The 27,852-nt window shown below is 32.8% G+C and overlaps 1 protein-coding gene across 1 annotated transcript in view; it reads right to left on the bottom strand.

Moving 5' to 3' along the window:
- The window catches only part of SYT10 (synaptotagmin 10), a 91,877-nt gene that overhangs the window by 47,831 nt on the left and 16,194 nt on the right, over positions 1-27,852 (bottom strand). Inside the window, 1 exon segment of the mRNA XM_074195333.1 lies at positions 10,055-10,622. Coding sequence (XP_074051434.1) covers positions 10,055-10,622 — 568 coding nt within the window.

Below are 27,852 nucleotides of genomic sequence, written 5' to 3'. Positions count from 1 at the left end.
TTATTACATTAATCTTGTTGTGAGAGTAAACATAAGCCTACCTCTCCCCCAGAAAGATGAGAAACCTCAAGAATTTAGTGAGAGAGAAAAAAAAAAGTGTACTTCAGTCTGTGTTCGATTCCAACAGCTCTGTCTCTGGGATGAGTTGCCTTCTTTATCATAAGTCCACCAGAGAAACTGCTTCAATATTTTTTCCCACAGTTGCTATTACTAGCTGTATTTTCCTCGCTTTGTAACTTTTGATAATTTTAATTTCTTCTTCTGAAAACTTCCCGGCTTCTTATTTTTATAAATTGACTCAGTTACTTATGTATTTGAGAAAAGAGACTTTATCATAGATAACTGAATCAAATTTATAAAAATAAGGACCAGACAGTTAGAGGGAATGTGGAAAAACAGATAAACTAATGTAATTATTGATGGAGTTGTGAACCAATCTAACTATATTTAAAGGGTCATAAATCTACATGTACCCTATGAACCAGTAAGACTAGTAAGACCAGAACTGAGCAAATAATATATGTGAATATATATATATATATCCCAGAAAAAGCAAGAAAAGGAAGAAAAGGAAAAGTACTGATTGTAGCTGTTTTTGTGGGAGCAATGAACTGAAAATTGAGGGGATGGTTATCAATTGGGGAATGTCTAAACAAGTTATGACATATGAATGTGATAAAATATTACAGTATTAGAAATGATGAAGCTGTTTCTGAAAAATGTAGAAAAATTCAAATGAACTGATGTAATATGAAGTAAGAATAACAAAGAATAGCAATGTACACAGTAACAGCAATATTGTAATGATAATCAACTGTGAAAGACTGCAACTCTGAATAATATAGTAATTCATAATAGTTCCAAAAATTCATGATGAAAAATACTATCCCTCAAGAGAGAGAGAAAATTGATGGTCTCTGAATATAGATTGATTCTTTTCTTGTATTTTGGGGAGAAGGAGGTATTTGGGTAATGAGGTATTGTTTTGCATAACTTCTTATGTATGATGGACCTTGTCACTGGATAGGAAGGGGTAGAGAGAGAATTTGAAGTTGAAAATTTAAAAAAAAAGAAAATCAAATCTGGAGAGATGTATTTGTTTCTCAAGCAACACAAGTAAAAAGGATGTGAACAGTATCAAGGATCAGCAACAGCACTGACCTAGTAAAAATATTTTTTTCCCCTAAATGTACTCAAAGAAATAGGAATTAAAGGGAAAATCATGTGAAGGGGCTGAGAGAAATGCAAACCTGAGACATTATGGACTATATACTTCATGGGGGCCTTGCCTAAGGTGAATCAAACTTTTTTAATGGAAAGAAATAAAAAAATAAGTGGGTGCATGGAAGAGGAGAAGAGGATAAAGAGGAGTGCCCTTGCTAAGTCTAGAGCTAGCAATGAGGGGAAAATTACTCCTGTACCATAAGGAAAAGAGGTTATATGAAAGAGGGAACAGAGGCAGGAGGAGAGGCTAATGAAGTAAAGAAAGGGATGGGTCTGTTTTGGTGGTAGAAGAGGATGCCACTGATGATGCTTCTATGGGTGAAGAAAGATGCTCTATGAAGGGTGATGGGAATCTTTCTCAGAAATTTGATGCTTGGGAAAAAACTATTCACCCTGCCTGGGAAATTGGGGGAAGCTGAAGATCCTGGGGTCAGCTGGTGCCTAGAAGAATGGGTTTGGACAGAGGCTGGATATTTTGGGTCAAATGGGGAAAAGAACCTGCTTGACTGAGAAGATAAAAAAAAAGGGGAAGAATTAAAAAGATAAAAGCAGGAAAAAGGATTATTAAGCAAAACATCAGAGGGAAAGGAGTAACAAATGGAGTTGGAAGAGCTCAAAAATGAGAAAAAAGAGTCATTGTGAATAAAACCACCATAAAAAGAATAAATTATGAGTGCCTATGTGGTGCAGCATATAGAACACTGGCCCTGGAGTCAGGAGGATGTGAGTTCAAATCCCTCCTCTAACACTTAATTACCTAGCTGTGTGACCTTGGGCAAGTCACTTAAACCTATTGACTTGCAAAAAATCCAAAACAAAACAAAGAATAAATTAAAGTAATTAAAGTGATACTGTATGACATTTACAAAGGAAGAGAGGAGAAATCATAACTTAAAAATAATATTGGAAACAGATGAAGTAATATGTAAACATAACTCATAATTTTAAATGTCACTGGTAAAATAATCCAACAAAATGAAAAAGAATGATAGACTGGGTAAGAAAACAAAAATCATAGAATTTGTTGCTTATAAGAAACAAAAATCATTAAAAACACAAACATAAAACTAGGGGATTAGAAAATATCACAGAAAATAAAAGTAAACATTAAAAACATAAACAAGGAAATTATATTATCCTGAAAGGAACCACAAACAGACAATAATATTAAACTTATACACTCCAAATATATGACTACAGAGACAGAAACACATGCAGGACACTTTGGTGACTGTTCAGTTATGGATAAGTCTAACAGAAAGATAAACAAAAAGTTTAATATGCATGACCAAGCAGCTAAGGAAACTAAAAAAAAAAAAAACAATTCAGACTGTAAGTCTGTAAATCAGTCTTTTACAGAATACTTATTTCTTAAGACTACATGGAAATTTTATAAAACCTGACCATGAACTGAGGCACAGAGATACTGAAAACAAATAGTAGAAATAACTCACACACCATAGAGCAATTTAAAACAGTCATTTATTCTGGGGACACAAAGCATTTTATTTTATGATATTTTTTGGATTTTTTTGCAAGACACAGGGGTTAAGTGACTTGCCCAAGGTAACAGCTAAGTAAGTATTAAGTGTCTGAGGTGGAATTTGAACTGAGGTACTCCTGACTTCAGGACAGGTGCTCTATCCACTTCACTACTAAGCCGCCTCAATTAGTATATTTTCTGATTCTCTAGGATTTTCTAAGTGTACCATCATATCATTGCCAAATAAAGATAGTTTTATATCTTTACCTATCTTTATGCCTTTAATATTTTTTCTCTTGTTTTATTGTTGTGGTTATATATATATATAATATATATATTATATATATGTATACATATGTATGTTGATTGTCCTTTGGTTTTAAATATTTTTGTGATATTAAGAGAGATCCCTCTAAGCCTATACAATAGTCATCTGCATTGGAATGATTTAATATTATTTGCTATCTTGATTGTTTTCCTAATGTTGAATCATCCTTCTACCTTTGGCAAAAATCCAACATTCATCTATAAAGAATGGTTTTTTTTTTGATAAATTGCTGTAGTTTTTTTTAGAAAGAATTTTGTTTATATTTTTGACTGAATATTGATGATGATTTTGGCAATTTTCCCTCTGTGTTTCTTCCTTTAGTAGTTTAGAAAATAGAACTCTATTTGTATCATAAAATGATTTTGGGGTGTTTTCTTCATTTTTTGAGAATAAACAAGGCCACCCCCATCTTCATTTGAATTTATCCATTCCTCTTTCTGCTTCTATTGGCATGTATCTGATTCTGTCTTCTGAAACCTCTCTTCTTCCTGAGAGTAATTTTTACCTCATTAGACTTGACAAAGACACCACCCACATTCCTCTTTATCTTCTTCCTTCCCCTTTTCCATTTTGATTTTAAAAATTTAGTTTCATTTAAAAAATCTATCAGGACCAGGAATTTTTTTCTTTGTCAAGTTCCTTTAAACTAGTTCTATTTCCTTTTCTATGAATGGATTATTTAACATTTCTGTCTATCTTCTGGTGGTTTGGGTATTTTATATTTTTGAATATATTCCTATATTTTTTGTTTTTTTATTTTTTAGCATATGATTGAATAATGTTCTGAGCATTCTTTTTATTTCCTTCTGATTTTGTTGCGATTTCACCTTGCTCATTTGCTATTTTATTGGTTTGCTCTTTTGTTTTCTTGTTTTAAAGTAGATTACCTAAAAATTTATCAATTTTATCCATCTATTAATAACCATCTTTTATTTTATTATAATTTCTATGGGATTTTTTGTTTCCTATTTTCCTATTTCTCATCCTGTTTTTATGATCTCCTTTTTGTACTTCTTTAGTGGATTTCTAAGTTTTAAATGTAAATTCAGTTCATTAAACCTTTCTTGATCTATTTTGCTAATGTATATTTTTAGTAATATGATTTCTCCCTGAGAATTGATACAACTGCATTCCAGATATTATGGCATGTTGTTTCATTATTATAATTTTCTTCCACATAATTATCCATTGTTTCTATGATTGGTTCTCTGACCCAGTTATTACTTATTATATTGTTAAATATCCATTTAAAATACTTTGTGTGGGGCAGCTAGGTGGTATAATGGATAGAGCACTGGCCCTGGAGTCAGGAGTACCTGAGTTCAAATTTAGCCTCAGATACAATACTTACTTAGCTGTGTGACCTTGGACAAATCACTTAACCCCAATGCCTTGCACCCCCCCCCCCCCAAAGAGCATAAAACAAAATGCTTTTGTGCCCCCAGAATAAATGAATATTTTAAATTCCTTTATTGTATGTGAGCTATTTCTACCTTTTTACATTTGTTTTCAGTATCTCTGTGCCTCAATTCATGGTCAGGTTTTATAAAATTTCCATGTGGTCTTAAGAAATAATTATTCTGTAAAAGACTGGTTTACAGACTTACAATCTGAACTGTAAGTCTTTTCTAGTTTCCTTAGCAGTTTGTTCATGCATATTAACTTTGTTTATCTTTCTATTAGATTTATCCATAACTGAGTAGACACCAAAGTGTCCTGTCATATAATTCTGTCTATGTAGTCATATAGTTCAGTTAATGTTTCATTTATGAAATTGGATGATATTTGGAGTGGATAAATTTAGTATTATTATGTTTGTGGTTCCTTTCAGGATACTATAATTTCCTTGCTTATGTTTTAAGGTTTACTTTTATTTTCTGAGATAATTTGATTGCAATTTTCCAATCCCCTAGTTTTATGTTTTTGTTTTTAATGTTTTTTGTTTCTTATAAGCAACAAATTCTATGGTTTTGTTTTCTTACCCAGTCTGTCACTCTTTTTCATTTTGTTGGATTATTTTATCAATCACATTTAAAGTTATGTTATGTTTATATATATATTCCTTCATCTGTTTCCAATATTATTGTTAGGTTATGATTTCTCCCCTCTTCCTTTGTAAATATCATATAGTATCTCATTTATTCTTTTTATGATGGTTTTATTTACAATGACTCTTTTTTTCCTCATTTCTGGGCTCTCCCAAATCCATTTGTTACTCCTTTCCCTTTGATGTTTTGCTTAATAATCCTTTTTCCTGCTTTTATCTTTCGAATTCTTCCCCTTTTTTATCTTCCCAGTAAAATAGGTTCTTCTTTTCTCTCTTCCGGAGTCTGGAGGACCTGAATTTAAATAGGGCCTCAGACATTTTACCTAGCTCTGTGTGACCTTGGACAGGTCATTTAATCCTCCCATTGGCTTGCAAAAAAAGCAATGAAAAAATTATAATATAAAAATAAATGTTAAAAATAAGTCCTCAAAAATCAACTACATTTTTATATAATAATAACAATAACTAAAAAGTGAAAACAGAAAAGAAAATCCCATTTTAAATAATTATAAAATGCATAAAGTATTTGGGGATCAATCTACTAAAGAACATAAAAGACACTGCTTCAATTACAAAGTGCTCCTTAAAGAAATAAAGAACTTAAATAACTGGAAGAATGTTCAGTGCTTACACCATGTCAATCAAATTCCCAAGGAATACTTTTTTAGAACTTGATAATATAATAACAAAATTAATTTAGAAAAAAACAAAAGTTCTAGAATATCAAGGGAAATGAGGAAAAAAAGAGGTAATAGCACTTCCAGATCTTAAGCTATACCGTAAAACAGTAGTCATTAAAACCAACCAGCATTGTTTTTTTAAAACAGAGAAATAGAATAAGAAACAATGACTCTTCCCTTGTAGAGACTAAGTGGTAAAATGAAATGGTAAATAGAGATAAAGACTGAGAGTAAAGATAAGAGCTTTATTTTGTTAATTTTTCTTTTGTTTTTTAAATTCTCATCAATTATTCACAGAGGATGCAGGAACTTAGCTAAGAACTTCAAATCATGTTAAATAAACAGAGTACTTTACAAATATCATCTCATTTGATTCTCAAAACACAGTGATGTAGATGCTTTTATTAAACCTTTTTAAGATATGGAAATGAGTCTGAGGGAGTTTAAGTTATTTATCCAGATTCACACAGCCAGTAAATTTATGAGATTAGACTTCAGGGAAAGTCTCCTTGAATCTAGGTCTAGTTCTCTATCCACTGTACCACTAAGCAACCTCTGGTAATAAGTAATAGAAAGGGAAGTAGGCAAAACATTCCCAGGTATTAAAAAAGAGAGGAACTGAAATGCTCTCCTTATCCTCATAATCCTCTGTCCTTAACTCATGTTCTCCTCCATTCACCATTTTTACTTCATGTCACTCTACATCACTCCCTTCAGCCTTGCTGAAGTCACTTTGACATGGAGGAATATTTGCTTCTACTTCCTGGTAGGAAGATGAGGTTTCTAATTCGAATCATCTTCTTTCTTCTTTTCTTTTATGATCATACAATGTGAGTTCTGGTCTCATCACTTAGTTGAAAATGCTCTCTCCCAAATTACCCATGATCTCAAAATGATCAAATATCTAAATTCAATAATCAATGATCAAATGCCAGGCAATGTGCTAAACATTGAAGATAGAAAGAGCTCATATACAAACAATTATGTGTACACAAGGCATGCAGTCAGTGAATCAAAAATTCTTCATTAAGCACCTTATACAGGTCAGGCACTGTGCTCAAGACTAGGATCCTGTTCTTAAGGAGATCACAGCATGATAGAAGAGACAACACATAAATAACTATCAACAAGCTATATGGAGGAAGGATTAGAATTAAGAGAATTGGGAAAAGCTTCTAAGCCTAGAAGGTTAAATTTTAGCTGGGACTTTAAGGAACTAAGGAAAGCTAGGAGACAGAGCTAAGAGGGAGAATATTCCAAGAATGAGGGACAGTGAGAGAAAATGTTCAGAGCTCAGAGATGAATGTCTTGTTCAATGAGGTCAGTATCACTGAATTAAAAGTATATAGAAGAGACTAAGGGAATAATCATAATCATAATCTAATAAGAATTCTGACTGAAAAAGTCTGCAAATATTCAAAAATATTATTCAGTCTTTAGTATTGTAAAAATATATATACTCCATTGACATATATTATTTATTTCTGCAAGATTATGGATATGCAATAGACTTCAGATTGATATTGTATATGGAAGTAATATATAATTGAAGAAGATACTCAACTCTTAATATTTAAATAAATCCATTTATGAATACCTAAAAGGATATACTTTTTAAAAATGACTTAAAAAGCATTTTTCCTAAGTCTATATGAATTTCTTTTCTTTTTTTTTTTTTAGATTTTTCAAGTCAATGGGGTTAAGTGGCTTGCCCAAGGCCACACAGCTAGGTAATTATTAAGTGTCTGAGGCCGGATTTGAACCCAGGTATTCCTGACTCCAGGGCTGGTGCTTTATCCACCTATCCACCTATGCCACCTAGCTGCCCCCTAAGTCTATATGAATTTCATTGTAAAAAGTACGTGATTCAAAAGCCCCTCTGTTTAAGAAATGTGATCACTTTCCATAATTCTCCTCCATATCTTAATCTCTCATTATAAAAATTAAAACAAGAAATTTCAACAATAACTCAAAACTTGATAATAACACAAAAAGTTCCTAGGAATTAACTACAACACATTTATGCTGTTTATACTAAAATAATAAATATTGAATGCAAATATAATAAAGAAACACCTTTCAAAGAAATTTCAGGTAAAAAAATTTTTGGTTTCTTTGTTCTTTTTTCTTTATTATTTTCAAACTCAATAAGATTACATTATCATTTTTGGATTATCATTTTATTTTATTTTATTTCAATAGTATTTAATTTTCTTAAATATATGCAAAGACAAATTTTAATAATCATTTAAAAAATTTAGTTCTGAAATTTTCTCCCTCCTTTCCTCTATCACCTCCCTACTTTCTAAGATAGTAAGCAATTTGACATAGGTTATATATGTACATCATATAAAACCTATTTCCATATTAGTAATTTGTAAAAGGAGAAATAGACAAAAAGCATACAAAAACAGTAAGGTAAAAATATTATGCTTTGATTTACATTCAGACTTCATCAGTTCTTTCTCTGGATTTTTTCATCATGAGTTCTTGGATTGGGGCAGCTAGGTGGCACAGTGGCTAGAGTACCAACCCTGGAGTCAGGAGTACCTAAGTTCAAATATGGCCTCAGACACTTAATAATTACCTAGCTGTGTGGCCTTGGGCAAGCCACTTAACCCCGTTTGCCTTTCCAAAATCTAAAAAAAAAAGAATAAAGAAAAAGAAATTGTCTTGGATCTATGTATAACCTAAATCAGATCGCTAGTCTTCTCAGGGAGGTAGGGAAAAGGAAGAGAAAGAGGGAGAGAATTTAGAACTAAAATTTTTTTAAAAATAAATGTTAAATAACTGGGGGAATAAAATATTAATTTTTAAAGAAATAAATTATCCTGAATCACAGTATTAGTGAGAATAACCAAATCATTCATCATACAACCTTGCTGTTACTGTATGCAATGTCTCCTAGTTCTGCTCACTTTCCTTTTCAAGCAGTTCATGTAAGTCTTTCCAAAGTCTTTTGCTTTTCATTTCTTATAACACAATGGTATTCAATTACATTCATTATACCTCAACTATTCCATATTTAATGTGAATTCTCTCAATTTCCAATTCTTTGCCACCAAAGAAAAGTTGCTATAAATATTTTTTGTGTAAGTAGATCCTCCCCACCTCCATTTTTTATTTCTTTGGGAGACAGACCTAGAAGTTATATTGCTGAAACAAAGGGTATGCAAGTTTTGTAGTCCTTTGGGCAAAGGATGAGTATGATTACATGATTTTTAAGTATATCTACTTAACTATAAAAGTTAAAATCAACAATAAAAGTCTCTCTCTATATATATCTATATCTATATCTACACACACACACACACACACACACACACACACACACACACACACACACACACACATATATTTAAATGTCAAGTTAATTCATATATTTCTCCTCCATGGAAACTTTTTAAGGAAATTACTTTCCCTAAAAGGGTTCAGAAAGCCTGGAAGCTCGCTCTAGCCCTCATAAAATGGCTACTAACCAGTTCTTTCTGGAGATCTCATTTTAATAGAGAACATTGGGACCACCCATGACTTGATTCTTTTCAAGACATGCCTTGTGATTCTCTTTCCCTATTTTTTCTACAGTGCCTTCTAGCTGAGCATTCTAGGGCCCCCTTTTCCCTTTTAGCTTCCTTATGTCCTGGTCTTCTCCAATAGAATACACATTTTAAAATGACAGGGATTATTTTTCTTTCTACTTGTATTTGTATTCCTAATGCTCTTCATAGTGCCTTGCACATCTTATGTACTTAAATAGTTGTTGATTGACTTTTTATTTTGATACATTATTAAAAAGTAGCAAGGTTCTTAAGCCAAAACCAAGACCATAAGTTTTAAAAATTGTTAGCTACATTGTACCATAAAATTACTATTGGTTTAAATCAGTGTATAATTTTTCATGAATTTTAATGTTCTTTGGTACTATATATAAATTATAGCTAAATGTACAGTTAAATTATGTTGTACAGCTAAATTCAATGCTGTGCATCTCTTTTTGGTTATACTGAGTGAGATCCAAGGTTCATAAAAAAAGTGTTACATTTTATGTTAGGGACCTAATTTTACTATCACGATTATCTCATTAGATGCCCACATAAGAACTCTCACTGAATAGATTCCTAAAAATTCAAAATATTCTCTCTCTCTCTCTCTCTCTCTCTCTCTCTCTCTCTCTCTCTCTCTCTCCCCATATATTAGAGGTATATATGTAAGAACTATTTTAGGAATGTGCTCTGGCATTGCAATGAAACATTTTCCTGGAAATAAATATATTTAAGGAAATCATTACTCACCGTAGTTGCACAATGAATATCTTTCCACACTGTAGCTTCCCTGGAAAGATCAGAAACTTCAAAAATATTATCCAGAATCACTTCTCCAATCATGTCATGTCTAGAAAATCTGTCAAAATCATATATACTCAAATGTAGTTTTCTGTTGCTCAGTTGGTCATAGGCTACAGGAAATTGAAAGATTTCTTCAAATAAGGGATTTAAAGTCCTTCTGTGCACCCGGGTCTGAAACTTCTTTTTCCTATCTGGAAGAAGATATATTTTCACATAGGGGTCAGATGTTCCTGTGAAGTCTTTTGCAGGTAAATCTAAGGCTTTGATAATATTAACAACAAGTAGTTCATTTTCATAATCATATTGAAGAGTAAAATTAAGTTTCCCACAAATTTTGACATCTTCCTTCCTGCTGCCCTCAGAGTCAACTGACCTCTGTTTATAGAGTTCAGGTTTTATTCTCCCAATGCTGGTAGTTGTCTCTCCCCTCCATAAAACTGGTTCTGTGCCCATAGGAAAATCAACACTGGACACTTGTTTTTGCCTTGGTAGATGCCTCTTGAAGGAAGTATGCCTGCATGTACACACAAAGATATATACATACAGACGCACACATACACACACACACACACACACACACACACACACACACACACACACAGACACATTGCTTAGGTTAGTTAGAGTAAAGAGTACACAAATATAACTTTTCCCCACCTATTTAATAATTAGCTAGTTTTTTTTAAAAAGTAGAACTATGAAAAACTAACAATCTTGAAAGAAATCCACCTAGAGTTTTGTTTTGTTTTTTTTTTTAGAAACCAGACCCAAAATGATGTATTTTTCTACAAATTTTTGGCACATTGTATAACAATTCTCAAAAGGAACTTTACCATTCAAATGTGTAGGATTCAAATTAAATATTCAGCTTTGAAGCTTTATATCTGAATATATCTAAAGATAGATTCTGAGGACTAGGAAGGTCCCCCAAGGAATGTCTACTTGAGGTTGGTCTTACTTTCTGGGTCTATATTCCCCAAAATTATATTTTGTGAACCTTTATTTACATATCTTTTAATACCTTTAATAAGAGAATTAGAGAAAACAAGTAGTTCAAATAAAAGATATTTAATAAGAAATGTAGCAACAAACCATTTTCCCCATAAACTCACATTCTTTTTTCTTTTTCAATTTTTTTTTTATTTTGTCCAACCACATGTAAAGATAGTTTTCAACAATCTTCCTTTTGCAAACTGTGGATTTCTACATTTTTCAACCTCTCCCCTTCCCTCCCTCCATGGAGCAAATAGTTTGATTTAGGTTGCACATATACCATCATATTTAACATATTTCCATATTATGTATGTTGTAAAAGAAGAATTAAAACTGGGGAAAAAGTGATCATGAGATTATCCTTTCCCCATTTCCTTCCTCACCAATGTTTTGCTTCTGACTGCTGCCTGTCTCATACTGTCCTTTCCTTTTTTCCCTCCTACTTTCCTGTAGGATAGGATAAATTTTTAAACCAATTGGGAATGCATATCATTCCTTCTTTGAACCAAATCTGTTTAGTGTAAAATTTACCCAGTGTTTTTACTCTTTCATCTTTCCCTCTACTATAATAGTCTTTGTGTCTTCTCATGTGGCATTATCTTCTAATGCCTCCACCTTCTCCCAGTAAAATCATTTTGTCATGTTTTGTTTTTATTTGTTTTATTGTATTATATCTGTCTTCCATCCCCATCCTCTGTCAAAGTATACTCCTTTGGACTATCCTAATGGAAGTATAGTTCTCAAGAGCCATAAGTACTATCACCATCATGATAAATTTTGTAAAAGCACCTTCAGTTCGAGTAGACTCCCTCCAACATACCAGTAGAAATATAAGCCTTATGAGCTAAAAAACTATTACATCATGATCAATTTATATCCACACTCTCTGTCTGAGTATCATCCCTTCAAACTGTTTTAATAGGAATACAACCCCATGAGCTAAAGTAAATCATCACAGCATTATGAATTTATAACTCATACCCTCTGTCTAATTATGTTCTCTTCAACTGTATTAAGATAAATACAATTCTATAGAGCGGCTAGGTGGTGCAGTGGATAAAGCATTGGCCCTGGAGTCAGGAGTACCTAGGTTCAAATCTGGTCTCAGACACTTAATAATTACCTAGCTGTGTGGCCTTGGGCAAGCCACTTAACCTAAAAAAACCCCTGCAAAAACCTTAAAAAAAAGATAAATACAATCTCAAGGTATTGTCTTCCCATTGATTAACTTATTGACTAACTATTTTCTTGGTCTCATTGGCTAAATTCTTTTTCTTTCCATCCCCCTTATTATTCATCTCTTAAGAGAGTCTTATATTTGAAAATCAAATTTTCTGTTCTGCTCTGGTCTCAGATATTAGGGTAGTTTTCTATGATAATTTCATGCAAGGCATTGTCCAGATTCTTTTTCTGATCATGGATTTCAGGTAGATGAATAGTTTGTAAATTATCTCTTCTGCATATGTTTTCCAGGTCAATCACTTTTCCTAAGAGGTACTTTAAATTTTCTCCTAATTTTTCAGTCTTGGTTTTTTAATATTGGAGTCTCTGATAGAGTCATTAATTTCCATTTGTACATTTCTAATTTTAGGGCTTTGTTTACTTCTTAGCTTTTGCTTTTCCTTTTCCAACTGGTTAATTTTTTTTAAAGAAGTTATTTTCTTTTTCCATTTGGTCAATTTTACTTTTAAATGTATTGTTTTCTTCATCCAATTTTTTATAATAATTCTCCAATATGACTGATTTCTTTTCTCCATTTTTCTTCTCCTTTTCTTCTTTGATTTTTTTTAAATTTTTTTTTTTTTTAGGTTTTTGCAAGGCAAATGGGGTTAAGTGGCTTGCCCAAGGCCATACAGCTAGGTAATTATTAAGTGTCTGAGGCCAAATTTGAACTCAGGTACTCTTGACTTCAGGGCCGGTGCTCTATCCACTGTGCCACCTAGCCACCCCCCTTCTTTGATTTTTAAAACCCTCTTTAAGCTCTTGGATTTAAGACCAATTCAAAAACCCCTTTGAGGCTTCACATTTTGAAATTTGTTACTGCTTTTATCTTCTGAGATGGTATTTTTTATTGTCCTTTATCAGAATAGTAACATTTTATGGTTAGTCCTTTTTTTGTTTTTGCTCATTTTGATAGTTGAGCTCTACTCCTGTGGCAAAGGTGGCCCATTGCTAAACTTTTTGTGTTGGGGCTGGGAGTCTGATGCTGGCTTCCTGCTTGCCTATGGCATTTCAAGTGCTAGTGGTTTGTTCTCTGAATTATAGTCCCTCTTATTACACTTGTTTTCTTAGGGATTGAACTTTGTTTTCTGAGCTGGGGTTGGAATCCTTACTGCAGTCCTACTGCACAGTGGTGCAAGCCAGTGGACTTGCTGAGCCCATACCTGAGCTGCCCTATGGCTGGGTGTCCTGCTGACTTTCTAGCTCTCCTAAGCTGAGCTATACTTTTCTTTTCTGCACATGAGATAGACCTTTGTTGAAATTTCTCCATGATATCTTGAGTTGAGAACTTGTTTCACTCTTAGTTTTTGTGGATTCTGTCACTTTAGGGTATGCTTAGAGGCTCCATTTGAAGTTGTCTGGAGAAAAACGAATGCATTCTTCAACAAATATTTATATTAATGGGAAGAATGGGTATATATAAGGAGCACTTGTGGTGCTATATAAGGATGTTTGTGTAGAAAGCATACAGGACCAACTATGATCATAGCACACATATGAAAGGGCAATGTACAGCTTCAGGTGAAGAGCCTTTATGTTTCTCTTCATTCCAGTGTTTAAATTTTAGAATTTCTCTACAACTTCAATCTTTTCATCTGAAAAAATTAGAAGTCCTCTATTTCAATAAAGATCTATATTTTCCCACTCTAACAAGTTTTGCTAGGAAAATTAATCTTGGCCATAAGTCCATATCCTTTTTTTATGGAATAATATAATCCATCCTGTTGTTGTAATGTCATTATTGTCACTTCCAGTGGACATTTCGCACTGGTAGATGTTAATAGATGTTTTAATACTAGTCATTTATATGTGTGTGTGTATATATATATATATATATATATATATATATATATATATATATATATATATATGAATTATTTATTTATTTATTTAAGGCAATGGGGTTAAGTGACTTGCCCATGGTCACATAGCTAGGCAACTATTAAGTGTCCGAGGCTGGCTTTGAACTCAAGTCCTCCTGGCTCCAGGGTCAGTGCTCTATCCACTGCACCACTTAGCTGCCCCATAAATGTTGCTTTTAATCTAGAAAATGTCACATCAGATATAATTTGCTGGATATTGTTTGGCTAGAATCCTATCTTGAACTTCTGGTTTAAATGGTGATGATGATGATGATGAATAATGATGATAATGATGATGGTGGTGGTGGTATTAAATATTTTTATAAGAGGAATTAGAATTTGAGGAAAAAGAAATGGGAACTATAGAAGAAAGAATTGGAAATTAGAATGGACCAAACAGTAACCTAAGTGACTTCTTTAAACAGCAAGTAATATTAAAACAAAGTCAAAGTCTAAAAAGAGAAGGAAAATATGAAGTATCCCATAGTAAAAACAAATGACTCAGAAAATAGATTGAAGAGGAAAAATTTGAGAATCATTGGACTACAGAATATATATTTCTAAAAAAGAGAATAGACATTACATTCCAAGAAACTGAAGAGCAAATCATCCACATTTCTAAAAGCAAGATGGAAATGGAAAGAATCCATTCATCACCATCTAAAAAAAAAACAAAATAGAAACTCAAAGGACACAAAAGTAAACTCTGAATCTTCTAGATCAAAAAAAAATTCTACAAACAGAAAGAAAGAAAGAATTCAGATAACATGGAGCCATGGTCAGGGTCACTCACAACCTAGCAGCTACTACTAAAAAGAAGAGGAAAAGATTTATTCCATAAAGAAAAGAATATGGGTTTATGTCTAAGATTAATTTTCGTAGCAAAACTTGTTACAGTGGAAAAATATAGACCTTTATTGAAATAGAGGACTTCAAATTGTTTCAGATGAGAAGACCAGAGTTGTAGAGAAATTCTAAAATTTAAACCCTGGAGTGAAGAGGACCATAAAAAATTAAACATGAATGAACAATGATAATGGATTAAACAGACATAAATTGCTTATGCTCAAATATTAGAAGAAGAATCCTCCCTGAACTCTACTATCATCAGCAGCCAATTAGATAAGATCTTGGTGTACTTCTATTGTTTCTTGATGAACTTAAGAATGAAGTGGGGGAATAGGAATGCATTAGGAGGAGAAGGAAGAAGAGAAAAGAAGGTTAGGGAACAGTCAATAGTAGACATGCATACAAACAAAGAGGATGTGAAGGGGAACAGTCAATACTTGAACCTCAAATTCAACTGAATTGATCAAAAGAAGGAATACATAGACACAAAGACACACACACAGAGAATAGAACACAGAAATACATTTCATTTAAGAGAGAAAGGGGAGAAGGAATGAAGTGATTTATAAATTTATGAAATTATGAAATACAGGCAGAAACCATAAATGGCAATGGAAAACAGGGCATCAATCACTCTTTAATGGCTGAATATTGAATGTAAGAACAAACAGCAAAGGAAATATAAAGATGAGCAATGAAAAATGGGAATTTTTCCACAGAGGTATATGATATGGGAATTTGGGAAACAGAATGATGGAGACTGGCAGTATGAGGAAGAGGGACAGAGAGCAGATAGATGTATCTGTGGATTGGATTTGGGACCACTCAAGCAGCATGGACTCTTAGGAGATGGAAGAGTATTCGGGGGTGGGGGCAAGAGTTTGAAGTCTAATTTGAATAGGCTTTGGGAAATAGTAAATCAACTCTTATCTATGCCACCTTAAAGTTAGTTCATTAACATATCCAAATTATCTCAAAGTCATCAGTAAAACTTTAAAGTTACATTTCAAACTAATCTACAACTTTTTGATGTTCTGCTCATTGGGGCTGTGGAAGTCTGGATTTTGACTGAAATTTGTATATTATAGAACTAGAACTTTGACAAGCAGTAACTGAATGATTTCTCCTGAGTTGGCAGATATTACTAAAATTTCAATTTTGGTTAATACATGATACAATTTGCAAATTATGCTTCTATGATCTTTGGAATAGTTTGTATGCGACTTTTAGGTTTCCCTTGGTAATTCCATTTCTGCTAATACCCCTTTTACTGGCTATCCAAAAAAATTACTAAACTTATTAAGAGGTGGAAGAGGGAGATTGAGAGACCAGAATAAGATACAATTTCTTAACACAATTTAAATCCTGGCTCTCTGACCAGCATCATATACTACCATTTCTACAGAGTAATATAAATTAAATCATAGTAAACACAATAACCTCAATGGATTCTAGTGGGAATTGTGTCTATTTCCCTGGGAAAATCCAGGAAAAAAATCAGTGAAAACCCTCAAAGACTCTGGCAATGTGATGATAAGCTCAATAGTCTTTATTTCTTCTATCTGTCACAGAGGCTATTTCTCCTGAGGGGTAAATCAAAATAAGGAGTTGACAAAACTATAAACTTTTCCTTGACTTCTTAACACCTACTCTAAGGTCAGATGGTAGTCCATCACCATAACTCCCAAAGTATATTGTCTTTCAACTAATTTGTCAAGTTCTCTGACAGTATCTCAAATTAGTCCTTTACTTGCTCTGCAATAGTCACAAATACAGTGTTCAATATTCTGTGGAACTTCTTCCGTAACACCCTAGGGTACAAGTCCTGTAAAGATTTCTTGATCTATTGAGACATGTCCCACTGCACCCTGGTCACAGTAAAAGATGTGGGGGATAGTATTGTTGGAGTATTTTTTTCCTATTATATTTTATTTTATTTGTCCAATTACATGTTATGAAAGTTTTTCAAGATTCATCCACTTGCGTATTTATGTTACACAGTTTTGTTCCACACTCCTTTCCCATCCCACTCCCCTCAACAGTGAACAATCTAGAAAAGTTGTACATGTACACATTCAGGCATATTTACATATTGGTCTTTTACTTTGAGGAATTAGAAATAAGGGAAAAGAAAGAAAGCCTTGCATAGGAAGGAAAAGCAAAGGAAAAAAATTTTTAAAGTGAACATAGTGTTCATTCATATTCTGTGTGTGTGTGTGTGTGTGTGTGTGTGTGTGTGTGTGTGTGTGTGTGTGTTCCTCTGGATGTGAATGGCATTGTCAATAATAACCAATAACAGGGTTGTCCTAGATCTCTGAATTGCTGAGAGGAGCTGCATCCATCATAGTTGATCAACTCACAGTGTTGTTATTAAGGTGTATAATGTTCTCTTGTTTCTGTTCCCCTCACTCACCATCAATTTGTGTCATTTTTTCCATGCTTCTCTAGAGTTCAATCATTCATGTTTTCTTATAAAACAATAGTACTCCATCATATACATATACCACAACTTGTTCAGTCATACCTCAGTTGATGGTTTTGATACTGGTAATTTGGTATTCTTTCCTTTTTAAAACCAGATTAACCAAAGATTTATCTATTTTTTCATAAAAAACAAGTCTTAATTATTTTTATTAAACCTATGGTTTTCTTACTTAGTATTTTATTAATTTCTTCTTTGGTTTTCAGAATTTCTAATTTAGTATTTAATTAAAAACATTTAATTTGATCTTTTTCTAACTTTTTAAATTGCATGCTTGATTCATTGATCTCCTTTTTCTCCATTTTATTCACATAAGCATTTTGAGATATAAGATTTACACTAAAACTGCTTAGACTGTATCCCATAAATTTTAGTATGATGCCTCATTGTTATTTTTTTGCATGAAATGATTGATTAATTCTCTTATTTATTGTTTGATTCATTCATTATTTTAAATTAGTTTCCAATTAATTTTTGGTTTATCTTTCCATATTCCTTTATTATATGTAATTTTCATTGTATCACGATCTGAGAAGTATACAGCTCTGCCTTTCTGCATTTGATTGTAAGATTTTTAAACCCATGGTATATTTTGGTATAGGTGTCATGTACTACAGAGAAAAAGATATATTCCTTTCTATCCCTATTTAATTTTTTCCAGATGTCTATCCTATCTAAATTTTCTAAGATTTTATTCATCTTCTTAACTTCCTTCTTGTTTATTTTGTGGTGAGATGTATCTAAATCTGAGAGAGGGGGGTTGAAATCATCCATAATTATAGTTTTGCTATGTCTCCTTGTAATTTCTTCAGCTTCTCCTCTAAGAATTTGGATGCTACACCACTTGGTGCATATATGTTTAATAATGATATAATTTCATTGCCTATAGTGCCTTTTAAGAAAATGTAGTTTCCTTCCTAATATCTTTTAATGAATGCATTTTTTATTTTTGCTTTATCTGAGATAAGGATTGCTACCCCTGAAGTTTTTATCTTCTTCCTTTAAATCATAAGCTTTTTACCTTCTCCCTGTGTGTATCTCTTTGCCTCAAATGTATTTCTTGTAAACAACATATTGTAGGATTTTGTTTTTTTACACATTTCATTTTATGGGAGAATTCATTGCATTCACATTTACAGTTAAGATTACTGGGGCAGCTAGGTGGCACAGTGGATAGGGTACAAAACCCGGAGTCAGGAGGACCTGAAAAAGATGATTAATTCTGTATTTTCCTCTATGTTATCCTTTCCCATTTACACTTTTCTTTTTCCTCCCTCCTCATCAAGGTTTTGCTCCCTTTCCCCTTTAACACTTCTTTTCAATTTAAATTTTACTTTTATTTTTTTCTTTTACCTTCCCTTTTATCAGTCTCTTCTTTCCCTTTCCTTCCCTTTTACTCCTTACTTTCTTGTAGGGTGAGATAAATTTTTAGACACAATTGGGAATATTTGCTATTTCCTCTTCAGGCCAAATCTATTGAGAATAGGATTTACTCATGTTCACACCCTCCTTACTTTCCCTCTTCTTCAATAGGTCTTTGTGCTTCTTCACCTGGTGTTATTTATCCACTAATGTCTAACTTTTTTCATAGTATAGTCCTTTTTATGTCTTTATGCTTTAACCCTGTTTTGTACCTAAACCCATTTATCAAAATGTACTCCTTTTATTTGTCCTAACAGAAATGCCATTCTTAAAGGATGATTGATTGATTTCTTGATAGACATTGTCTCATATTCCCAAAGTACATTCCTCTCTATTGTCAAATTAGAAATACACTTCTAAAGAGTCATAAATCTCATCAAATTATAATTTATTTATACCAGCTCCTCTTTTAAACTACCCTCCATGGACACAAAATTTTCATGAGCCAAAGCACCATGCAAAGTAAAATCATTTCATGAACTGTTTATAACTCTGCCTCACCAAACATACTCCCTCCAATTGTAGCCAAAACATCAAGCAAAGCAAAATTACTTCATTGTCCTATAAATGTACTCTCTGTCTCTCTCTCTCTGTCTCTCTGTCTCTGTCTCTGTCTCTGTCTCTCTCTCTGTCTCTCTCTCTCTGTAGAACCTCAACCCTCCCCAACCAAAGTATTGGGTACACTCGCTCCCTCTTTCCCTTTAGCTCTCCAACTATAGCATTATAACCCTTGTTTACTAAAGTTTATTTTTTTAGACAAGATCTTATTTATGGTCAACTCTTCTAAGTAGGTTTCCATTCACTGTCTCAATTGTACTACAATCCTCCTTAGCTATGTATCCAATAAAGTAAGGTCACTTTGTAATTTATGTTTAGAACCTTTAAGTACTTTTCCTCCCTCTGTCTCAGTAGAAAATACCACTCTCATAATCAATAGTGTATTCATATATCATTTTTTTATCCATATCCTTTAAGTACAATCCCTTCAAGTTTATTCTACTCTTTAACTAGCCTAAGAAAAATACAATTCTCAAGAATTACTGGTGTTATCTTCCCTTGTAGTATGTATATGGTATATGTTGTTACCAACTTCAGCCTTGCTCCTCACTTCCATTTACTTTTTTATGCATCTCTCGAGTTTTGTATTTGAAGATCAAATTTTCTGTTCAGCTCTGGTCTTTTTTTTCTAGAAAATTTTAGAAACCCTCTATTTCATTGAAAATACATCCCTTTCCCTGACAGAATATGCTGAATTTTGCAGGAGTAAATTCTTGGTTGTAATCAAGGTCATTTGCTCTCTGAAATATCATATTTCAGGCACTTTGATCCTTTAACATTGAAGCTAATAAGTCCTGTGCAATTCTGATTGAACTTCTTTTGTATTTAAATTACTTTTTTTTTTTTTGGGCTTGCAGTATTTTCTCCTTTGGTTGAGAATTCTGAAATTTGGCTATAATAACACTTGGAGGTTTTCTTTGTTGTTCTTTATTTGTTTGTTTTTTTCAAGGAAATGGGCAGTTAAGTGACTTGCCCAAAGCCAACACAACTAGGACATTATGACATGTCTGAGGCTGAATTTGAACTCAGGTCTCCTGACTCCAGGGCTGGTGTTCTATTCACTGTATCACCTAGCTGCCCTGGACAGTTTTTATTCTGGGGTTTCTTTCTGTGTATTCTTTCAAGACTATTTTGACTAATTGATCTAGTATTTTGGACAATTTTCCATGATAATTTCCTAAAAGATATTTTCTAAGCTCTTTTTTAAAATCTAGGCTTTCAATAATTCATAAATTATTTCTCCTGGATGTATTTTCCAAGTTGTTTATTATTCCTAAAAGTCTCTATGTTTTCTACAATTTTTTTCTGCCTTTTGCTTTTGTTTGATGGAATCTTAGTGTCTCCTAGATTCATTGGTTTCTAGGTTAGTTAGTTAGTTTTTAAGGTTTGATTTTCTTCAGTTTCCTTTTCCAGTTGACTAATTTCATTTTTGATGAGTTCCACTCCTTTTCTATTTAGTTGATTTGACTTTCCCAGCTCATGCCCATTAATGTATTGTTGGTGTAATTGTGAACTGATTCAACCATTATGTAGAATAATTTTGAAATATATCCCAATAGTTATAAAACCAGGCATACTCTTTGACCCATCATTAAGCTACTAATTCTCTAACTTAAAAGAAATAAGAAACAAAAAGAAAAAGGAATCATGCAATCAAAACTATTTGTAAATAGGAAATTGAGAGAATACTCATTAATTGGGGATGGCTGAACATGTAGTACATGATTGTGATGGAATACTACTATACCAGGAGAAATAATGAGCAAAATGCTCTTAGGAAAACCTGAAAAGACTTATATGAACTGATGCAAAATGAAATGTAGTGATCATTTTAATTAAATTAATACATTATCATTCATTTAAATTCACTTGGCACCCAAGGTATTAATGTTTAATTTTCAATCATCTGTTTGATCACATTTAGTTTACCTAGGTTCATAGATCTTACAATCCAGGTTCTTTTGTTTTTTCATCAAGTATATTATTAAGTAACAAAATTGCCTTCCTCCCTCCCTTCCCACCCCCCCTCCCCTCAGCAGTGAACAGTCAGGTTAGCATTGTACATACATATTTTTGATAAATATGTTTACAGATTAGTCATTTTCAGGATGAGGAATTAGGATTAAAGGAAAGAGATTCATAAGAGATAATTTTTATAAATTGTTCATCAGATTCTGAAGAGTTGTTTTTGTTTTGTTTTGTTTTGTTTTGTTTTGTTTTTCTTCCTCTGGATGGGGGAAAACATTGTCCATAGCCATCTAATATGGTTATAACTATTGAGAGGAACTGAATGCATCAGGGTTGATCATCTCACAATGCTGTTAATGTATACATTGTTCTCTTGGTTCTGTTCCCTTTGCTCAGCATCAGACCATGCTTCTCTAAAGTCCGACCATTTATGGTTTCTTATAGAACAATAATTTTCCATAGTATTTATCTACCATAACTTGTTTAACCATTTCCCAATTGATGGGCATCCCCTCAATGTCCAATTCTTTGCCACCTGAAAAAGAGCTGCTATAAATATTTTGGAACACGTAGGACTTTTCCCATTTTTTATGATTTCTTCTGGATACAGGCCTAGAATTGGAATTGCTGGGTAAATGGAATGAACATTTTTATTGCTCTTTGGACATAGTTCTAAATTGTTCTCCAAAAATGGTTGGATTCCTTCACAACTCAACTAGCAATGCATCATTGTCCCAATTCTCTCACAACCTCTCCAACATTGATCATTTTCCCTTTTTTTCAACTTGACCAATCTGATAGGTATAATAGTTTTAATTTGCATTTCTCTGATCAATAATAATGTGGAACATTTTTTCATATGACTATATATAGCTTTGATTTCTTCATTTGAAAACTGTCTATTCATATCCTCTGACATTTAACAATTGGGCAATGACTTATAACCTTAAAATTTTGATGCAATTCACTATATATTTTAGAAGTGAGACCTTTATCAGAACTCTTAGTTGTGAAGATTGTTTCCCAACTTTCTGCTTTCCTTCTAATTTTGGCAACATTGATTTTATTAGTGCAAAAACTTTTTAATATAGTAAAAATCTTTCATTTTTCAGTTTATTATGTAGTCTAACTCTTATTTGGTCATAAATTTATCTCCTTTCCATAGATCTGATAGATAATTTCTTGGTCTATTAATTTATCTATATCACCCTTTATGTTTAAATCCTGTACCCATTTTGACCTTATTTTGGTATAGGGTATAGAGATGTGGGTCTATACCTAATTTTTGCCATACTATTTTCCAGTTTTCCCAACAACTGTTGTTTGTGAGAATTATCTCTATATCTTACATATTAGATCTTTAACAAGTATATTTAGTGCCAAAAATATTTTTCCAATTTTCTATTTCTCATTTGGTCCTAGCTCTTTTTATTTTGTTGGAGCAAAAGCTCTTCAATTTTATATAATAAAAATGACCTATTTTATCTCTGATAATATCTCCTTCCCATTTGCTTAGGAATCCTCTCCTTATCTATCTGCCCAACTATTTTCCAGTTTTTCTCACAGTTCTTTGGATTGTTTTATTTTGGTTTTTCAAGAATTTATTATCTTTATAATTATTTGTCCTTATACTACTTTGATGACTATTTATTTCCTATTGGTTCAACTCTCACCAACCCTATTCTCATTTGCTTACAGTATCCTAAGCTCTTTACTTTTACTTAAATTGTTTAATTTTCTTCTTTTTATTTATTTATAATAAAGTATCTAGGCTGAATCCAGGTCTTCTTGACTCCATTCCAGGACCCTACCTGTTCTTTATCTATCTCCACCCCCCTCCCCCTTTGTTCTTTTTCCTTTCCCTTACAGTTAAGGGCTTAATTTAGATTATTCTTTCCTTTTTAACTCTAATATCTTATTTTTTTTTGTTACTTTTTTCATATTCATTATTTTCTACTCTTCTCTCATTTTTTTTGTAACTTAAAGAGAATAATCTTTCTTTCACAGTTGAAGGTCTTTTTCTGGGTGCTTGAATTTTTTCCTGTGGGGGGCAGAGGTATTGAAATTGTTAAATTTGACCACTATCTGTATTGGAGTTTGAATTGCCCTTTGTTTTTCCTAAAGTCTATCTGTAGATTCTCTTAGTCAGTACTTTACTGCCCATATCATACATAATAAATGTTTATTCCTTTCCTTTTGAATTCAGAAGTTCTAGACATTGTATTATTTTTCCCTGTTAAATTTATATTGTTCTGAGAGAGATCTACAATTCTTAAGTTAACTCTAACATCATGTCTTCAATGTCAGTACTCTGACTTATATAGTATTTGCTTTCCTTTAATGCTGCTACCTTTTTCTTTTTTTTTACCAAATTTTCCTGCACTTTAATATATTTGTATTCCAAAAATGTTAATCTCTAATTTAGAGATTCTTTCAAATAGATTTCATTTTTCCTAGTCTGTTGATTGTGACTGAATTGAACACTATTTTCCATACTGAAAGTGCTTAATTACTGACCTAAATTCATTCTTATTTTCTTCCTTTATGAATTCTGTTTTTTTGTGTCATTCTGTGATTTATTATTGTCATTATCATTTTTATCATTTTTATCATTATTATCATCATCATTATTATTATTATTATAATTTGGTTGCCCAGAGAATTTTTTCTTTCATCAGGGACTACTGGTTCATTTTACTTCATATTATAATATCTAGTAATGACGTTTTGATTTTACTTTATGATTTTGCTCATTTTTACTTGATTTTTGAAATGTTGATAATTTTATTAGTTTTTTTCTAGCTTTGATGTTTAGCATTTTTTTCCTTATCACCTTCTTTGTTGCTCCAACCCTTCCTAATCAATCTCCTCAGATGACAGATATAAGGTTCTTTGTTTTGAATCTCTGTCCTCAGCAATCTCTAGAATGTCAGCCTGATCTCAGCTCAATTTAAAGTCAGGTCCAAAGTAATTGCAGCTCTATTTTTAGTATACACACTCCCCTTCATTTTCTTCCTTTTTTCTTTTTTTTTCAATCTCATGTAACTGATCACAGTACAAGTTTTCTGCTTCTTGTGCCATAAAAAGAGCAGAGTGGAGATTAAAATTCAAGTCCTTTGTATACAAAACCAGTGTTGACCATTTCTCTAAACTGGAAATCACTTCTAGCTATTCCAAGTTGGCTATTTATTTTGATATTAGGGCCATATATGTCACTATATAGTTGTTAAATATAAAAGCTAGATGGAACCAGGATGGTGATTTAAAGTTAGGAAGCTCCCTGGATTTTTTTTCCCTAACCAGTTTTAAATGAAGCTTCTAAACACATCTTAAAGAACCCACAAATACAAGAGTGAAACACATTCTCAACTTAAGATATCAAGGAAGAACTTCAGTTAAGATCTATCTTATGTGGGGAAAGGGGAATAAAGCCCAGTCTAAGCAAGAGAGTTGGAAAACCAGCAGGAGACTCTTAGCCACAGCACAGCTTAGGTTCTGGTTCAGCAGGTCAATAGTGCAGCAGACCAGCAGTGACAGTTCTAACCACAGTTGGGAAAACAAAGTTCAAGCCTTGGGAACTCTGGTGCAATAGGTGGGACTGAGTTAGGCTACCCTAACCAAGGGAACAAATTGAAAGATAGACAAGTGGTAAGCCAGGGATCAGACCCCAGCTCCATCACAAAAACCTAGGTACTGTACATGAGCAAAAAGTTGAAAAAAAAACACTAACCATTAAAAAACTACTATTCTGATGAGGATAATAAAAATGCCATCTCAGAAGAGAAAAATAGTGACAAAAATGCCTTCAAATAAAAAAAATACATCTTGGAAGAGCTCAAAAAGGATTTTAACAAACCAAAGAAAAGAGGAAAAAGAAAAATGGAAAGGAGAAACAAGAGTCATGCAGGAGAATTATGAAAAAAACTGAAAAAGCAATACTTGTCAAAGCAAAAAAGGAAAAAGAAATCAACTCCTTTAAAAGTAAAAGTGTTCAACTGGAAAAAGGAATGAAATTCATCAAACAGTAAAATTGACCAACTGGAAAAGGAAACACAAAAGCTAATTGATGAAAGTAAAATCCTAAACACTAGAATTGGACAAATGGAATTGAATGACTCTATTAGACATCAAGATTCTATCAAACAAACCAAAAGGGTGAAAAAAAAATAGAAGAAAATTTAAAATATCTCGTAGGAAAAATGACCTAGAAAACATATTGGAGAGAGATAATTTACAAATTATCGGCTACCTGAAAGCCACAATCAGAAAAAAACAAGATGTGAAAAAATTGAAAGGAGCATTCTTAGATAGAAAATGTGAATATAAATTGCTTGTGATGCAATCAAACTTTTAACTTTTGAGGGTTGTATTTCTATTGGGACAGATAAAGGGAGGGTATTTGGAAGGGGGTATGGGATTAAATTGCTTATATTTTGATGATTCTTATGAGTTTTGAGAATCATATTTCTAATGGGTCAGTTGAGGGCAGAATACTTGGACATAGGGTTTTGGTATGAAGTGACTATGATGTGATGAAGCTTATCAATCAATCAGTCAACCAATCCTGAGAATTGTACTTCTATCAGGATAGATAAAAGGAGTATACTAAGACAGAGGGTGGGGGTGCAAGACAGGTATAAAACAATTAAGATATGAAAAAGAGGATTCTATTGGATGAAGAAGACATTAGATCACTTGATGAGGCACAAAGGACTTATTATAGTAAAGGGATAGGAGGGAGGGTATGAGTTGAATAATTCTTACTCACCAGATTTTGGTTCAAAAAGGGAATATCATATATTCCCAATTGGGTTTAGAAATGTATCCCACCCAGTGGTGAAGTGGTGGGGGTGGGGGGTGGGGGGGGCAGGAAGAGGGGAAATAAAAGGGAAGGTGAGGCAGATAAAAGAGAAGGGGGAAATAAAAGTAAAGTTATAGTAAAGTAAACTTTTTTTTAAAAAGTAAAATAAAAGGGTAAAGGGAAAGGTAGAAGAAAAGGTAGAAGGGAGGACAGTTTGAGAGAGGCAACAATTAAAAGCAAAACACTGGTGAGGAGGGCTAAGGGAAAGGAGGGAGAAAAGATAAGATACAGGGAAATAAGAATTAGTAATCTTAACTATGAGTGCTATGAACTATTCCATAGAAAGAAAGCAGATAGCAAAGTGGACTAAAAACCAGAATACTACAATATGTTTTATATTAGACACATTTGAATCAAAGAGACATATACAGGGTAAAGGTAAAAAGACTGAGCAGAGTACATTATACTTCAGCAGAAAAAAAAAGCAGAGGTAGCAATCCTGATCTCAGACAAAATAAAAGTAAAAATAAAGCTAATTAAAAAGGATGAGAAAGGAAAAAGACATTGTTAGACTAACTAATAGTTTTATTTGTGAAATAGTGTGAACTATTCTTTATAATGCCCATCAAATGGGGAATGGTTGACCAAGCCATGATATATGAATGTTATGGAGTATTAATGATCTGTAAGAAATCATGAGCGGGGGCGGCTAGGTGGTGTAGTGGATAAAGCACAGGCCTTGGAGTCAGGACTACCTGGTTTCAAATCCGGTCTCAGACACTTAATAATTACCTAGCTGTGTGGCCTTGGGCAAGTCACTTAACACCATTTGCCTTACAAAAAAAAACCCTAAAAAAAAAGAAATCATGAGTGGATTGACTTCAGGTAAGCATGGAAAGATTTGCATGAACTGATGAACCAAGAGAACATTGTGCACATTAACAGCAACGTTGTGAGATAATCATCTGTGAAGGAAGTAACTTCAATGATCAAGGATCATTGAGTGATCAAAGACAGTCCTTAGAGAACTGTTAAGAAAAATGCCATCCACATCTAGAGAAGAAATTATGAATTTTGAATGCAAAGCATACTGTTCACATTTTAAAACTTCTTTTATGTCTTTTCCTTCTTTCTCATGTTTCCCCCTTAGTTATAATACTTTCACAACCTAATATGCAAATATATTAATTTATTAATATTATCAATACTATTATTGATATATTAATATTTGTTAATATATAAATATATTAAACATGATTATACATGTGCAACCTATTTCAAATTGTTTGCTGCCATGGGGAAGAGGGAGGGAAGGGATGGTGGTAGAAAAATGTGGAACACAAAAGCTTGCACATAATTGGAAAATTAATTAATTAATTAAAAAATAAAAACTTGGGAAAATATATGTCCTATTCATAACTTCCCTTTTCCCAGAAATTTACCGTCTCAAACTGTCTATAAATTTTATGTTTCTACAGTGATAAATTTACAAGACATTTATTTAAAACAACCTGGTGAAGGAGGGATGGGAATTCAGAGAAGCCTGTAAGGATTTGCATGAACTGAGCGAAATGAGGAGAACCAGAAG

Source organism: Macrotis lagotis, chromosome 7 (assembly GCF_037893015.1).
Source record: "Macrotis lagotis isolate mMagLag1 chromosome 7, bilby.v1.9.chrom.fasta, whole genome shotgun sequence".
NCBI classification, from domain to species: domain Eukaryota; kingdom Metazoa; phylum Chordata; class Mammalia; order Peramelemorphia; family Peramelidae; genus Macrotis; species Macrotis lagotis.
The sequence above is the reverse complement of the archived record's forward strand: the minus strand, read 5'-3'. Positions and strand labels throughout refer to the sequence as shown.